Source organism: Bos grunniens, chromosome 27 (assembly GCF_055505025.1).
Source record: "Bos grunniens cultivar Pamir isolate PY7600 chromosome 27, Bosgru_T2T1.0, whole genome shotgun sequence".
NCBI classification, from domain to species: domain Eukaryota; kingdom Metazoa; phylum Chordata; class Mammalia; order Artiodactyla; family Bovidae; genus Bos; species Bos grunniens.
The window spans coordinates 25,158,984-25,174,646 of record NC_141191.1 but is presented as its reverse complement, the minus strand read 5'-3'; the positions used below and the strand labels follow the sequence as shown (position 1 = coordinate 25,174,646).

General features: G+C 39.3%; 1 protein-coding gene across 4 annotated transcripts in view; it reads right to left on the bottom strand.

The window, feature by feature from the left end:
* DLC1 (DLC1 Rho GTPase activating protein) overlaps nt 1-15,663 on the bottom strand; it is a 515,132-nt gene that overhangs the window by 414,487 nt on the left and 84,982 nt on the right. For all 4 annotated transcript variants that reach the window (XR_015156335.1, XM_086380730.1, XM_086380729.1 and 1 more), the window contains exon 2: nt 9,292-10,439. Coding sequence is in view for 3 of the 4 variants with exons in the window: in XM_086380730.1 (XP_086236856.1) it covers nt 9,292-10,314 (1,023 nt within the window). In the remaining variant the exon portion in view is untranslated. The remainder of the gene's footprint in view (nt 1-9,291; nt 10,440-15,663) is intronic.

Genomic DNA, 15,663 nt, shown 5'->3' with positions numbered 1-15,663 from the left:
AAAAATTTAGAGAAGAACTAACACCTATCCTACTCAAATTCTTCCAGAAAATTGCAGAGGAAGGTAAACTTCCAAACTCATTTTATGAGGCTACCATCACCCTAATAACAAAACCTGACAAAGATCCCACAAAAAAAGAAAACTACAGGCCAATATCACTGATGAACATAGATGCAAAAATCCTTAACAAAATTCTAGCAATCAGAATCCAACAACACATTAAAAAGATCATACACCATGACTAAGTGGGCTTTATCCCAGGGATGCAAGGATTCTTCAATATCCGCAAATCAATCAATGTAATACACCACATTAACAAATTGAAAAATAAAAACCATATGATTATCTCAATAGATGCAGAGAAAGCCTTTGACAAAACTCAACATCCATTTATGATAAAAAACTCTCCAGAAAGCAGGAATAGAAGGAACATACCTCAACATAATAAAAGCTATATATGACAAACCCACAGCAAACATTATCCTCAATGGTGAAAAATTGAAAGCATTCCCTCTAAAGTCAGGAACAAGACAAGGGTGCCCACTTTCACCATTACTATTCAACATAGTTTTGGAAGTTTTGGCCACAGCAATCAGAGCAGAAAAAGAAATAAAAGGAATCCAAATTGGAAAAGAAGAAGTAAAACTCTCACTGTTTGCAGATGACATGATCCTCTACATAGAAAACCCTAAAGACTCCACCAGAAAATTACTAGAACTAATCAATGATTATAGTAAAGTTGCAGGATATAAAATCAACACACAGAAATCCCTTGCATTCCTATACACTAATAATGAGAAAACAGAAAGAGAAATTAAGGAAACAATTCCATTCACCATTGCAACAGAAAGAATAAAATACTTAGGAATATAATATACCTAAAGAAAATAGAGACCTATATATAGAAAACTATAAAACACTGGTGAAAGAAATCAAAGAGGACACTAATAGATGGAGAAATATACCATGTTCATGGATTGGAAGAATCAATATAGTGAAAATGAGTATACTACCCAAAGCAATTTATAGATTCAATGCAATCCCTATCAAGCTACCAATGGTATTCTTCACAGAGCTAGAACAAATAATTTCACAATTTGTATGGAAATACAAAAAACCTCAAATAGCCAAAGCTATCTTGAGAAAGAAGAATGGAACTGGAGGAATCAACCTACCTGACTTCAGGCTCTACTACAAAGCCACAGTCATCAAGACAGTATGGTACTGGCACAAAGACAGAAATATAGACCAATGGAACAAAATAGAAAGCCCAGAGATAAATCCACACACATATGGACACCTTATCTTTGACAAAGGAGGCAAGAATATACAATGGATTTAAAACAATCTCTTTAACAAGTGGTGCTGGGAAAACTGGTCAACCACTTGTAAAAGAATGAAACTAGAGCACTTTCTAACACCATACACAAAAATAAACTGAAAATGGATTAAAGATCTAAACATAAGACCAGAAACTATAAAACTCCTAGAGGAGAACATAGGCAAAACACTCTCCGACATACATCACAGCAGGATCCTCCATGACCCACCTCCAAGAATATTGGAAATAAAAGCAAAAATAAACAAATGGGGCCTAATTAAACTTAAAAGCTTCTGCACAACAAAGGAAACTATAAGCAAGGTGAAAAGACAGCCTTCAGAATGGGAGAAAATAATAGCAAATGAAGCAACTGACAAACAACTAATCTCAAAAATATACAAGCAACTCCTACAGCTCAACTCCAGAAAAATAAATGACCCAATCAAAAAATGGGCCAAAGAACTAAATAGACATTTCTCCAAAGAAGACATACAGATGGCTAACAAACACATGAAAAGATGCTCAACATCACTCATTATCAGAGAAATGCAAATCAAAACCACAATGAGGTACCATTTCAAGCCAGTCAGAATGGCTGCGATCCAAAAGTCTACAAGCAATAAATGCTGGAGAGGGTGTGGAGAAAAGGGAACCCTCTTACACTGTTGGTGGGAATGCAAACTAGTACAGCCACTATGGAGAACAGTGTGGAGATTCCTTAAAAAACTGGAAATAGAACTGCCTTATGATCCAGCAATTCCACTGCTGGGCATACACACTGAGGAAACCAGAAGGGAAAGAGACACGTGTACCCCACTGTTCATCGCAGCACTGTTTATAATAGCCAGGACATGGAAGCAACCTAGATGTCCATCAGCAGATGAATGGATAAGAAAGCGGTGGTACATATACACAATGGAGTATTACTCAGCCATTAAAAAGAATACATTTGAATCAGTTCTAATGAGGTGGATGAAACTGGAGCCTATTATACAAAGTGAAGTAAGCCAGAAAGAAAAACACCAATACAGTATGCTATGCTATGCTATGCTAAGTCACTTCAGTCGTGTCCGACTCTGTGTGATCCCATAGACGGTAGCCACCAGGCTCCCCCATCCCTGGGATTCTCCAGGCAAGTACACTGGAGTGGGTTGCCATTTCCTTCTCCAATGCATGAAAGTGAAAAGTGAAAGTGAAGTCGCTCAGTCGTGTCCGACTCTTAGCGACCCCATGGACTGCAGCCTACCAGGCTCTTCCGTCCGTGGGATTTTCCAGGCAAGAGTACTGGAGTGGGGTGCCATTGCCTTCTCCGCCAATACAGTATACTAACGCATATATATGGAATTTAGAAAGATGGTAACAATAACCCTGTATACAAGACAGCAAAAGAGACACTGATGTATAGAACAGAATTTTGGACTCTGTGGGAGAGGGAGAGGGTGGGATGATTTGGGAGAATGGCATTGAAATACGTATAATATCATATATGAAACAAGTCGCCATTCCAGGTTTGATGCACAGTACTGGATGCTTGGGGCTGGTGCACTGGGACGACCCAGAGGGATGGTATGGGGAAGGAGGAGGGAGGAGGGTTCAGGATGGGGAACACGTGTATACCTGTGGCGGATTCATTTCGATATTTGGCAAAACCAATACAATATTGTAAAGTTTAAAAATAAAATAAAATTTTAAAAAAAGAAAAATTATGACCAACCTAGATAGCATATTCAAAAGCAGAGACATTACTTTGCCAACAAAGGTCCATCTAGGCAAGGCTATAGTTTTTCCAGTGGTCACGTATGGATGTGAGAGTTGGACTGTGAAGAAAGCTGAGCGCCGAAGAATTGATGCTTTTGAACTGTGGTGTTGGAGAAGACTCTTGAGAGTCCCTTGGACTGCAAGGAGATCCAACCAGTCCATCTTAAAGGAGATCAGTCCTGGGTGTTCATTGGAAGGACTGATGCTGAAGTTGAAACTCCAATACTTTGGCCACCTCATGCGAAGAACTGACTCATTGGAAAAGACCTTGATGCTGGGAGGGATTGGGGGCAGGAGGAGAAGGTGATGACCGAGGATGAGATGGCTGGATGGCATCACCGACTTGATGCACATGAGTTTGGGTGAACTCCAGGAGTTGGTGATGGACAGGAAGGCTTGGCGTGCTGTGGTTCATGGGGTCAGAAAGAGTTGGACATGACTGAACGACTGAACTGAACTGAAGGAGAAAATATTTTATTTTTTTCAGTCATTGCTAATTTTTTTCAGTCATTTCAGAATGTATTGGGTTTCCCCGGTGGCTTAGTGAGTAAGAACACTCCTGCAGAGTAGGAGATACAAGTTCAATCACTGAGTCAGAAAGATCCCCTGTAGAAGAAACTGGCGACCCAATCCAGTATTCTTGCCTGGGCAATCCCATGAACAGAGGAGCCTGGCAGGCTATGATCCATGGGTTTGCAAAAGAGTCAGACAAGACTTAGTGACTAAACAACAACAATGAATGTATTATATTTCTCCAAAGATAAAGTATAGTATGTACTATACTAAAGTATAGTATAGTATAGTATGTACTATACTTAAAGTATAGTATAGTATAGTATAGTATAGGATTTACCATCTGAGCTACCACTGCTTCCCTGGTGGCTCAGACGGTAAAGAGTCTGCCTGCAATGCAGGAAACCCAGGTTCAATCCCTGGGTCAGGAAGATATCTTGGAGGAGGGCATGGCAATCCACCCCAGTATTCTTGCCAGGAGAATCCCATGGACAGAAGAGCCTGGCGGGCTACATTCCACAGGGACTCAAAGAGTGAGACATGACTGAGCAACTAACACTACACTACTATGTACAGTATACTGTTTTGGCTTTGGGCAATTTGGGCAATTCCTCAACATATTCATGTTATCAGGTATCCTTCAATATACATTTTTTCTTCTTCTTTGGTAACAGAATTTTTAGCAGACACCAGATTGCCCAGGATACAAACTCTATTTCTCAGTGCTTATTGCTAGATGTGGCCATACAGCTAAGTTCTAGAATATGAAATATTTGAAACAAAGAAATGTGCTCTTTCTGGGTCCTGCCTTTACCCAGGAGTGTGGTCATCCCAGTACACTTCCCTCTTCTTACTAATCGGGATATGGATAAATGCTCAAGGTGGTAGACCAGATGGATAAGAGGGTCTAAGGTTTAGAAAACATACCATTCCAGAATTACTTTTACCCAATTATTATGTCGGAGAAGGTGATGTCACTCCACTCCAGTACTCTTGCCTAGAAAATCTCATGGATGGAGGAGCCTGGTAGGCTGCAGTCCATGAGGTTGTTAAGAGTTGGACACGACTGAGCGACTTCACTTTCACTTTTCACTTTCATGCACTGGAGAAGGAAATGGCAACCCACTCCAGTGTTCTTGCCTGGAGAGTCCCAGGGACGGGGGAGCCTGTTGGGCTGCCGTCTATGGGGTCACACAGAGTCGGACACGACTGAAGTGACTTACCTTACCTTACCGTAATTATTATGTATGTGTGAGAGAAAGATGTTGGTCAAGCCATGTTTATACTGATTTTCTGTGAAAGTAGTCAGATCGATAACATAAAGGATACTTTTGTTGCCTGTTGGAATGTGAGGTTTTTGTTCAAATGGAAAAATTGGATGTCAAAGCTCAAATCATTTTTATATTATCTTTTGTAGTTTACTCTGCTTGGTAACATGGACTATGTCTTATGCAAGCCAATAAAAATATTTTATATATTTATACAACTATTATGGCTATTCAAAAATTGGGGAACTATTTAAATAGTCTCTAGAGAAGACTAATTTCAGACTCTCTTTAATTAGTAAACCACCATCAAGAACAAATATACTGGCTCTTAAAAAAAAAGTCTAACCTCAAGTCTTTCCCTACATGTTTTCCATCTTCACATCCCATCTGGTTTGAAGAGACCACTTCTTAGACTGTCTTCCTCCCCCACATTTCTTTGGAACTTGTCTCTGAGAATTGCTCTTAACCAGCTGCCTTACCCCAAAGACCCACCCACAGCCTATAAGCGCTGGTCACATGCCACATGACCTTCTTGGCTCATGCACTGATGTCTGCTCATGATCTATTTGGTTTTCCTTTGATTTCAGTGGCTTTGATTTAATGATATATTTCACCATATTGAAGGGAATTATTAGCTTAAAAGGTCAATATTTATCTATATTTATTACAAATGTAGTCACTCCAACTGAGACTTCTAATAAGTATGTCTGGCTATCTTTGATGGCCAGAAATATCACTGGAAAACAAGAAAAAATACATCATGCTGAACAACAAATGCCTGCCAATATTTATAGGTTTGAAGGAATTTATGTCTAAATTACAATGATAACTCTAGAGTAGTATTTCAGTGCATTCTGAGAACGACTCTTAGAAGCTCTGTTTTTGTTTTTGTTTTCTTTCCAAGTCTTAAAACCTGATCTCCCTCCTGCAAAAAATTCATGTTCATAAACTCAATGACAGATTTGGTTCACTCATATGCCCATCAGATAATGAGCTGATTAAAGTTCTCTAACTAAAGTTTTATTAGCTTATTCTGCTTTACCTTTCTAAGCTCTAATCTCAAAGCTGTCACCATGCTTGAGAAATAGTTTAAAATATACAGACAACTTAGCAAACTGCTTTCACAATCAGGCCCCTAAGACCTTAGACGTGAAAATATGGTCCATGTGTCTCTCCGGAGGCTTATCTGGAGATAAGTTTTAAACTAGCTACACTAGAATTGTGTAGTTGATTGAAACTTTTGTTGATATTCTGAAAAAGTCTGTATTTGCTTCCATGTCATAAAAGTAATAATAATCATAATAACTGTATAAATAAAGGGTCATCTTATGCCATGTAGAAAATGCTTCTAATAGTTAACTGAACCCACATCTCCTGAGTCTCTTGTATTGGCAGGTGGATTGTTTACTACTGAGCCACCTAGGAAGACAGTCTAATATTAGGATCTAATATTATTTTGTTTTTGTATCTGCTCATTGTATGCATTTTGCTCAGAATAGTACTACCTTTGAGTTCCCCTGGAGGCTCAGCTGATAAAGAATCCACCTGCCACGCAAGAGACCTGGGTTTGATCCCTGGATTGGGAAGATCCCCTGAAGAAGGGAACAGCTACCCACTCCAGTATTCTGGTCTGGAGAATTCCATGGACCGTATAGTCCATGGAGTCTCAAAGAGTCAGACACAACACCTTTTATAAAAAATATATAGGCCAAAAATGGAAATGCCCTGCCTCTAACCTTTTACTTCTGTTATCTCAAAGTAAATGTTGTCAACAATTTTGTGCCTATTTATCTAGAATTTTGCATATTCTTATTTAGGTAGGCATTTAGAGAGGGTCATAACCCATCTATATTTCTATGTCTGTATCCACATATTTCATCTTATCAGACTGAGACACGCTACAAATATTGGCCTGCCACTGTCTTTTTCTACACACTCTATATCATGAGTACCGTTCAGTTAGAGAACATGATCTCAATCCATCTTTTTCATGGCTGCATACCATTCCAAACTACAGATTAAACAATCATTATACACTAAACAATGATTCAGATCAGATCAGTCGTTCAGTCATGTCCAATTCTTTGCGACCCCATGAATCGCAGCACGCCAGGCCTCCCTGTCCATCACCAACTCTCGGAGTTCACTCAGACTCACATTCATAGAATCAGTGATGCCATCCAGCCATCTCATCCTCTGTCGTCCCCTTCTCCTTCTGCCCCCAATCCCTCCCAGCATCAGAATCTTTTCCAATGAGTCAACTCTTCGCATGAGGTGGCCAAAGTACTGGAGTTTCAGCCTTGGCATCATTCCTTCCAAAGAAATCCCAGGGCTGATCTCCTTCAGAATGGACTGGTTGGATCTCCTTGCAGTCCAAGGGACTCTCAAGAGTCTTCTCCAACACCACAGTTCAAAAGCATTAATTCTTCAGCACTCAGCCTTTTTCACAGTCCAACTCTCACATCCATACATGACCACAGGAAAAACCATAGCCTTGACTAGATGAACCTTTGTTGGCAAAGTAATGTCTCTGCTTTTGAATTTGATTATACATCCTTGATTGATGGAAATTTATGTTATGTCCTTTTTGTCAGTAACATACAATACAATGATGGACATATCTGTACATATATATTTATGCATTTGTTTTATTATTTCTCTTGGTAAAGTTCTAAAATGGCTAGTGGGCAACTTGAAGCTATTATAACATGCATTCAAAATCAAATCGAACAAAACTTCCTACACACTGATTCTAGAGGTATCTTCTCTTGTAACCATACTTTTCCAGAGTAATTTCCAAACCTCAAATTTTTAATTTAATCTGTTTATTACAGAGCACCCCAAATGAGTTGTAGAGTCAAAACAAACACTCCTCCAGACAATGTCATAATACTTTAGAATGATGAAATGCTTAAAATAGCACATTTAAGTTAGAACTTGTAAATGAGATATAATTATGGCTCTCGTAATGCAACCATGCTATAGTGACACATCCAAGAGCAAATTCCTTCTTGCATTCTTAGAATTGATATAAGTGTCCAAGTGGTGAGCATATGTTTCTGGAATGTTTAATGTTCCTGTCGGCAGTTGGGCAGGGTCTGTCATATTTTAGGGGAACTATGTCATAGGTCAGTTAATACTTTCTTATGTCATTATTGCATTCCCTCCAACAGATTTGATTGACTATATGGACATTTCTGAAAAAGCAACCTGAGCATTCCAATCATAACAACTTTATGCAGCATTAACATTCTAATACAATTTATGCAAGAAAGGAAGAGTTCGCCGAAGCACAGAATGCTCTGTGGGCATGTATTAACAGTTTGTGCACATTGATCTTTGCTGTAAAGTTTTTACTTCACTTAAACTTACGACACGTTACTGATCTAGTTTGTTAGCAAAACGACGTTTATGGTTTATGGAAACCAGATTTCTTCACCAAAAGGGAGCTGGAGTTTTTGCTTCTCATTCTTGATAGCTCCAGTTGTGCAGAACTGAGAAGTTTAGTTTTGTCTTAGGAGAGTTGGAATTATGGACTCATATTGTATCAAGAAGGGCAAGGTTGCTGCCCTGAAATGTCCAATCTGCAGGGTTTTTTTAAATGTCAATGGCATGTTAGATTTACAGAAGAAATGGTACTCATATTTACATCAGGACTTTAGAGTACTACATTGTGGGAAGAATGCTGGGGAAATCCTGAAGGTATGACAAACTTTAGTCAAGAGTTCTCTAACCAAACCATGATTCATGCAGTTTGTCTCCAATCCTTGTGTCTCTCACTTGCACACTTCTCAAGGGATCAGGGTATCTACAGGATTAGTCAAAGGTGCCTCAGCATAAAATTTTATTTCAGTTATTGATCCTTTTGGTCAAAAGTTAACAGAAAGTTCATATAGCTATGGATAGCAAATGTGCCAGGGTATCATTTAAAATAGCATTAGCATATTTTGGGGGAAGGGGGTACTTTTGCCTTGGTATATGCAAAGGGCTCATTTAAAATATGTGACTTATACCACTTTTATTATAATAAAATATATTTTCTAAAGGGGAAAGAGAAACAAACTGAAATATATAATTTTAATTTAAAGATATCATGATATTCTTTCAGAAAATTAGAGATTGCCCTTCAGATCTATGAGCTATCTGGTAGCTATTTAATTCCAAAGAAAGTGAAATCAGTTCTGTCTTCAACACAATTCCAAAATAAAATGCTCAGGAACCATTATAAATATCACTAGTGAAATAGGTTATCCTGTTTTAATTTTTACATATTGTGATGATTTTCCCAAGATTCTCTTTAAGTCATACAGCTACACTATGGGGCAAAAGAAACAGCAACATATCTTTTTAACCCTAGCAAGAATAATAAATGATGGAAACAAGGATATTTACAAAATTCCAAAAGCCAGATAATTGGTGCATGCGTCTTACCTTTCTTTTACGAAGTCTGACTTGGTTATCTGTGGGTTCCTGGGTGGCCAGAGTCTCCTTGAAGTGTAAACACTGCATGCCATCTCCTGAGTTGAACTTTGGAAGACTTTTGTTTTGATGTTCTGAGAAACCACTCGTCTCCAGGCCATTTTCAGCTGACATTCCACTAGGGCAGGAAGGAGGCTGCAGAAGGCAGCTTCCAGGATCTGTTTTTAATAATGGCAGTCCTCTGTCCATACGAGGAATAGCCAATAACTTATCTTGTACTGCACTGCAGGTGTTGCTTTCATGTTCATCTTTAGGGAAGTCGGGTTTCCTTCGATGTTGAGCAATTACAGCAGAATTAACCAACTGCTTTTCTGGCACAATATCTTTCACATTCAAAGAACTGCAAGCATTCATTTTGGACCGATCTTTTATTTCACTTAAGCTTATCTCCTTACAAAGCTCCAGGCTTTTACTCACCATGTCAACAACTTTCTTGTCCCCCTTTTCCTCAACCAGCCCTAAATCAACTCCACCAGCCATTCCCCAGGAGTCATAAGAATCTTGGTTACTTTCCACAATGGGCAGCGTCTTTACTAAGGAGCCTGCTCCTTTGACGCTATGTTGGTCTGATGTTTCAGGCCCTTGAGTAGTTAGAATCTGTTTATCATCTGTGAGGTACAGATCAGAATCGGTGTCCTCATCAGAAACATGCACGAGTGTTTCTGTGCTGGCCTCCAGAGAAAGGAACTGATCTTCACCTTCATGGCTGTCATCTTCATCCACCTCCTTTGAAATGTGACCCACTGGCCCCTCAGGAATCTCTCTCAGGTCTGAGCCATGACAGCAGTCTGGGAGTGAAACACACCTCTCTTTGCGGTCCACATTTAGAGTTGCATCTTTTTCCATACTTGCCTGCAAGCTGTCAGCTACTAGTCCATGATGACATGCTGTGTTACAATCATCAGAACTAAAAGGCTGTCCCATCCATTGGGTCACATGTTCTTCCCAGCTTCTCTTTCTGATAGCTACAGACATGTCATCGTAGTTTAACAACAGACAGAGAGATACATTCCGTATGAGACTAAAGGAGATGAAACTTGATGAAAGATTACTTCAAATTCACTGATTGAAGAAGAGAGGAAGTTTTGTCATTTCACCACCTATTAAAAAAATAAAATATATACATAGAGTTCAGGATATAATTCTAAAGTCAAAATCTATTGTGGAAAAGAGAGTGCTTAAGCAATGCTATGAAAGATTAAATAAGAGGTTTCAATAAAACTTCCAATTAACAACCTTAATAGGGTTATTTCTTCAAGAAGCAGGCTAATAGAAGAAAATTTTACATTTAGTATCTCTGGTCAAAAATCATTGACAATACTTTTAAATATAGCTGGATTGACTGACCTATTAATGAATAACCCAGTAGTGCTAGTGGTAAAGAACCTGCCTGTCAATGCAGGAGACAGAAGAGATGTGGGTTTGATCCCTGGGTTGGGAAGATCCCTGGAGGAAGAGATGGCAACACACTCCAGTATTCTTGCCTGGAGAATCCCAAGGACAGGGGAGCCTGGCGGGCTACAGTGCATGGGGTCACAGAGAATTAGACACGACTGAGCGACAGCAGGAGCACAAGCGTGTGTGTGTGTGTGTGTGTGTGTATAATTAAAAATCCCACTAGGAAAATAACTGGACTGCTATACTTAATAATTCACCAGAAGAAACAAGTTGCTCTAGCTTACACGCTTCCCTGGTTAACTTTTGTGGAAACAAATTGCTAGAGAAATCTATTGGCTGTTTGGTTTGAATTGCACCAAAGGTCACCAGGGAACTACTCATGCAAAACCTGAGCTACAGAGACAACAGTGTAATATATTAGCATGTGAAAGAGCTAATACAGACCCCAAATCACCAGGACACATTTACCCCAGGCAGTGACTAAGAAACTCCCGGGGTAATCAGTTTAGCTCATATTAACACATAATTCATGCATAAGAAGGCATACCACACACCATTTGCAATGCCTTTGGTTAAATGGGCTTCCCAGGTGGCTCAGATGGTAAAGTGCCTGCAATGAGGGAGATCTGGGTTCGATCCCTGGGTCGGGAAGATCCCCTGGAGAAGGAAATGGCAACCCACTCCAGTGTTCTTGCCTGGAAAATTCCATGGACGGAGGAGCCTGGTAGGCTCTAGTCCATGGGGTCACAAAGAATAGGACACGCCTTAGCCCACTTTCGGGTTAAATATATTTACATACATCCCTTTGCTACCATGACCAGTTTGCAAGCTAGTATTGTTAAAGCTTAGAGAAGTTAAATGACTTGCTTAAGGCTACATATCTCAGGGTAAGCCTGGATTCAAAGTAGGCACCAGTTCTAAGACCCAGAGAGGCAACAAACTTCATTGTCTCCATGGAATGAGATTCTACAGCCTCCTTTCCTCCCAGACACCTTTAATAGGTATAAAATCTAAACTCTTCAGGTAAGGATTCAGGTGAATCAAAAAGATGTGAGCACAGTAAGACAATTGAAACAGTTCTTTAGGAATTTCAGTCTCATTCTGTTTGGCTTCCAAGGAGTTTAGTTTGTATATTTCTGTTAGAATTTGGCCATAAAAATTTTAAGTAAACATGAAAACCAAGCATAAGATAAGGTCAGGATATAAACACATTCCAGATATCCATCCATCCTCTCTGCCTTGAATTATTCAAAGCCTTAGTTAAAGGCAACAAATTACACCAATGTAAACGCAACCTTATAAAAATGACTAATCCAAATTGTGTCCCATAATGAAACCTAATGACTGAATTGTAAAATAAAAAATCTCATTCAAGAGCAGACACTTCTAGTTTCTACGCCACACAAGAACGGTCAGCACATAACATGGACTGGCTTATTGATTTCAGTCATAAACAAGATTAACCGCGGTGCTGGTTTTGGGTCACTTCAGTCTATTGAAAAGGAGTCTGACTGTCCACCAAAAATTTCAAGCTATTCTGACTAAGCACATGCCAGAAAGGTAAATATTCTCATCCTGTAAAGACCAGGAATGTACTAGAATTCTGGTACCCCAGACTGACCAAATAGCATTCTGGATGCTATTTGGTTTCCTTAGAGGTCAGTGTGTATCTTTTTGAAAATGGCCAGCATTCACATTTTCCATGTTGGCATTCATTTTGCATTCAAAAGAAAAATATAAAGTCCCTGAATTCCATGCATAAGTCATTATCGTGTGGGAGGCTACGGAAAGTGGAAAAAACGCATAGATGCAGGCCAGAAAATTTCTGCTTTCATGGGCAAATTTGGGTTGTAATAGGGCGGTTCTGTTTTAGATGCTTTCTTTTCTTTATTTTTATCCAGCGTAGAAAGAGCAGGCTAACTTAAGAAATGCCAAGTGGTATTACTGTGTCATTTCTAAGCCACATTTACATTTAAGTTGAGGCTGACTTCTGGTTTTATTTCTTTGATGAAGAAGGTGAAAGAGTTTTATTAACCCCCTGGGGAACAGATTACATAAAAGTTTTGCCTTTAAGTCCTTACCATAATATTAGTTAACTTATTGCACTCAACTCTGGCAAGTATTTTTATAACATCAAAGGAAGACAGTTAAACAGTTCTGAGACAATCTAGATGTAAAGAGAGACTGTAAATTAGACAGGTTCATACACCATTAACTCCTTCTGTCCTAATTTCTTATCTAGGTCCTTTGGACACTTCCAATATCATTCCTGTGAATTTATAGTGTCTTCATCTCAAAGACATAAAATTTTCTAATTTTCATTATGACCATCACCACTATAGCGTGGACATTCACTCCAAATCCTGTGGTCTGATAGATTTTTTTTTAATTATCTCAACAAGCTTTCTTATTCACACTTAATTAAATTCTGATTTGTAAGATTTATAGTTAAAAATCTGTCTGCAGGATCTAAAGGCGGAAAACAGTATTAATTAAAATATGATTATTATTGTCTGGGCTGCCCGGAGGGTGCTAGGGGTAAAGAATCTGACTGCCAATGCAGGAGATGCAAGGGATGCGGGTTCTATTGCTGGGTCGGGAAGATCCACTGGAATAGGAAAATGGCAACCCACTCCAATATTCTTGCCTGAAAAATTCCAATTCCATGGACAGAGGAGCCTGGCGGGCTACAGTCCATGGGGTCACAGAGTCGGACACAACTGAGTGACTGAGAACATTATTGTCCATCACATATGAGCACCCGGGACTCATTTTCTAAGTCATCTGAATTGACTCGAGTCTGTCCTGTAAGATTCAGAAGTCTTTGTAAAAAACCTAAGTTTCCCTTTGAGCCTTCTCAACAGGCTGTCTTATTCAAAATTACATTTCTAACTACTGATGACTTACTTTGCAAACTTCTATTACCATTTTTTAAAATAATCGTTATTATGCAGTTTCATTCAGAATGAGCTCAGCTGCTCAGGGTTTGGATGAGGGATCTGGAAAAGCGTAAGTCATTCTAGGGTGTTGATTTTATGAAGTGAATTTCCATGGGGATTTTTCACTTTTTTAAATGTATGTGTTCAAACACCACTGTATTAATATAACAAGAAACCCTATGTACCTCTAATTATGTAATGATTCTGGAAAATATTTGTGAAATGTCCACATTTGCTTTTTGTGATGTTAGGGCATAGGATGTTTGGACACAGAGTGATTTAAAATGTATTATGTGGGCTCATTTTGTAACACTTACCACCCTTTAACATAAACATTTTGTGGCATACAGTCTGTATTTTAAAATGAATCAAGGTTGAATATAGTACTAAAAACAATGGAAGACATTCTAGTTTGAGAATCCCTGACTTATTTCTGACATCAAGCTATCATGCTCTCTTTTGCAACTGCTTCTGAAATGAACACACATTTTGTATTTTGACCTGGCAGTGGTCCTCAGGGAAGAAGAACCCGATGGGAATCACTACTGCTGACACGATAGCCTGGGAGAACTCGGGGCAAATGAAGTACTTGTGGCTGAAATCAAGTGGGCAGTACCTTAGAACTGACAGCAACACTGCCTGATCATAGTCATTTATTCAACAAGTATTTATTTAGGACTGAACAGGCTACAGAAGGCTTCCCAGGTAGCTCAGTGATAAAAGAAACCACCTGCGAATGCAGGAGATGCAAGAGACACGGGTTTGATCCCTGGACTGAGATGATCTCCTGGAGTAGGAAATGGCAACCCACTCCAGTATTTTTGCCTGGGAAATACCATGGACAAAGGAGCCTGGTGGGCTATAGTCCATGGGGTCGCAGAGAGTCAGACACGACTGAGTGACTGAGCATGCACGCCTGGGCTGCAGACAGTCTGCTAAACACTGGGAATATAAACCTAAATATATATTAAGTTGTTTTGTCCTTTCAGAGCACAGATGACATATATAGATATACGTGCACATATATAAATAAATACACACACACGCACATGCACATGATTGACTCCTGGGTTGTTTTTAGACACCTTCACACAGATGCTGCATATTAACAGAAGAGAAAATAAAGGCATAACAGTACTGCTGGTTTCTCTGTATTTTCCTACTTTCTTCTAGACAGCTTGGCTAGAATTACTTCTGGTTTTCCTTTACGTCTTTCTTCTTAATTACACATCCTGTATTAAATTTCTAGGTCATGTTTTTCTCCTACTACTGTTGTAACGCATATGTGCATATGTGTGTGTGCATGTGTGTGTGGGAAATAGTTACCACATAGTATGTATTCAGTCACTGGGAGAAGGAATGAATATTATAAGGGGAATAATCTCCTTTTAATTAAAAGTAAGTTAAGCTCCTTCCCTGATGGCTCAGTAGGTAAAGAATCCACCTATAATGCAGAACACATAGGAGACACGGGTTCGATCCCTTGGTCGGGAAGATTCCCCAGGGTAGGAAATGGCAACCCACTCCAGTATTCTTGCCTGGGAAACCCCATGGTCAGAGAAGCCTGGCAGACTACAGTCCATTGGGGTGGCAAAGTGTTGGACTATGCACACTATGCACACACACACGGATTAAATTCCCTAACATGAACTCTTGCAAGAATAGAGAATGCTCCTGAACCAAGAAAAGAACATTTCTATTAATACAATGGCCCATGCTGTTACTAATATAAGGGTCAAGTTGGTGATATGGAGAGATGGGGAATCTGAGCATCCTATAATGATTTGACATCTTAATGGATCTTGGCCTGCCCTCGGGGAGTCAACTTTGCATATCATGCCACCCAAACACTTATTGAGTTGAATTAGACAATCAGAACAGGATCAACAACAGTCAAACAGACACAGGTCTTCAAATGTGTGCTCAGAATGGCAAAGTAAATCTTCCTGACAGTGAGCATGGGTGGAGGTCGAAATGGAATTCATTT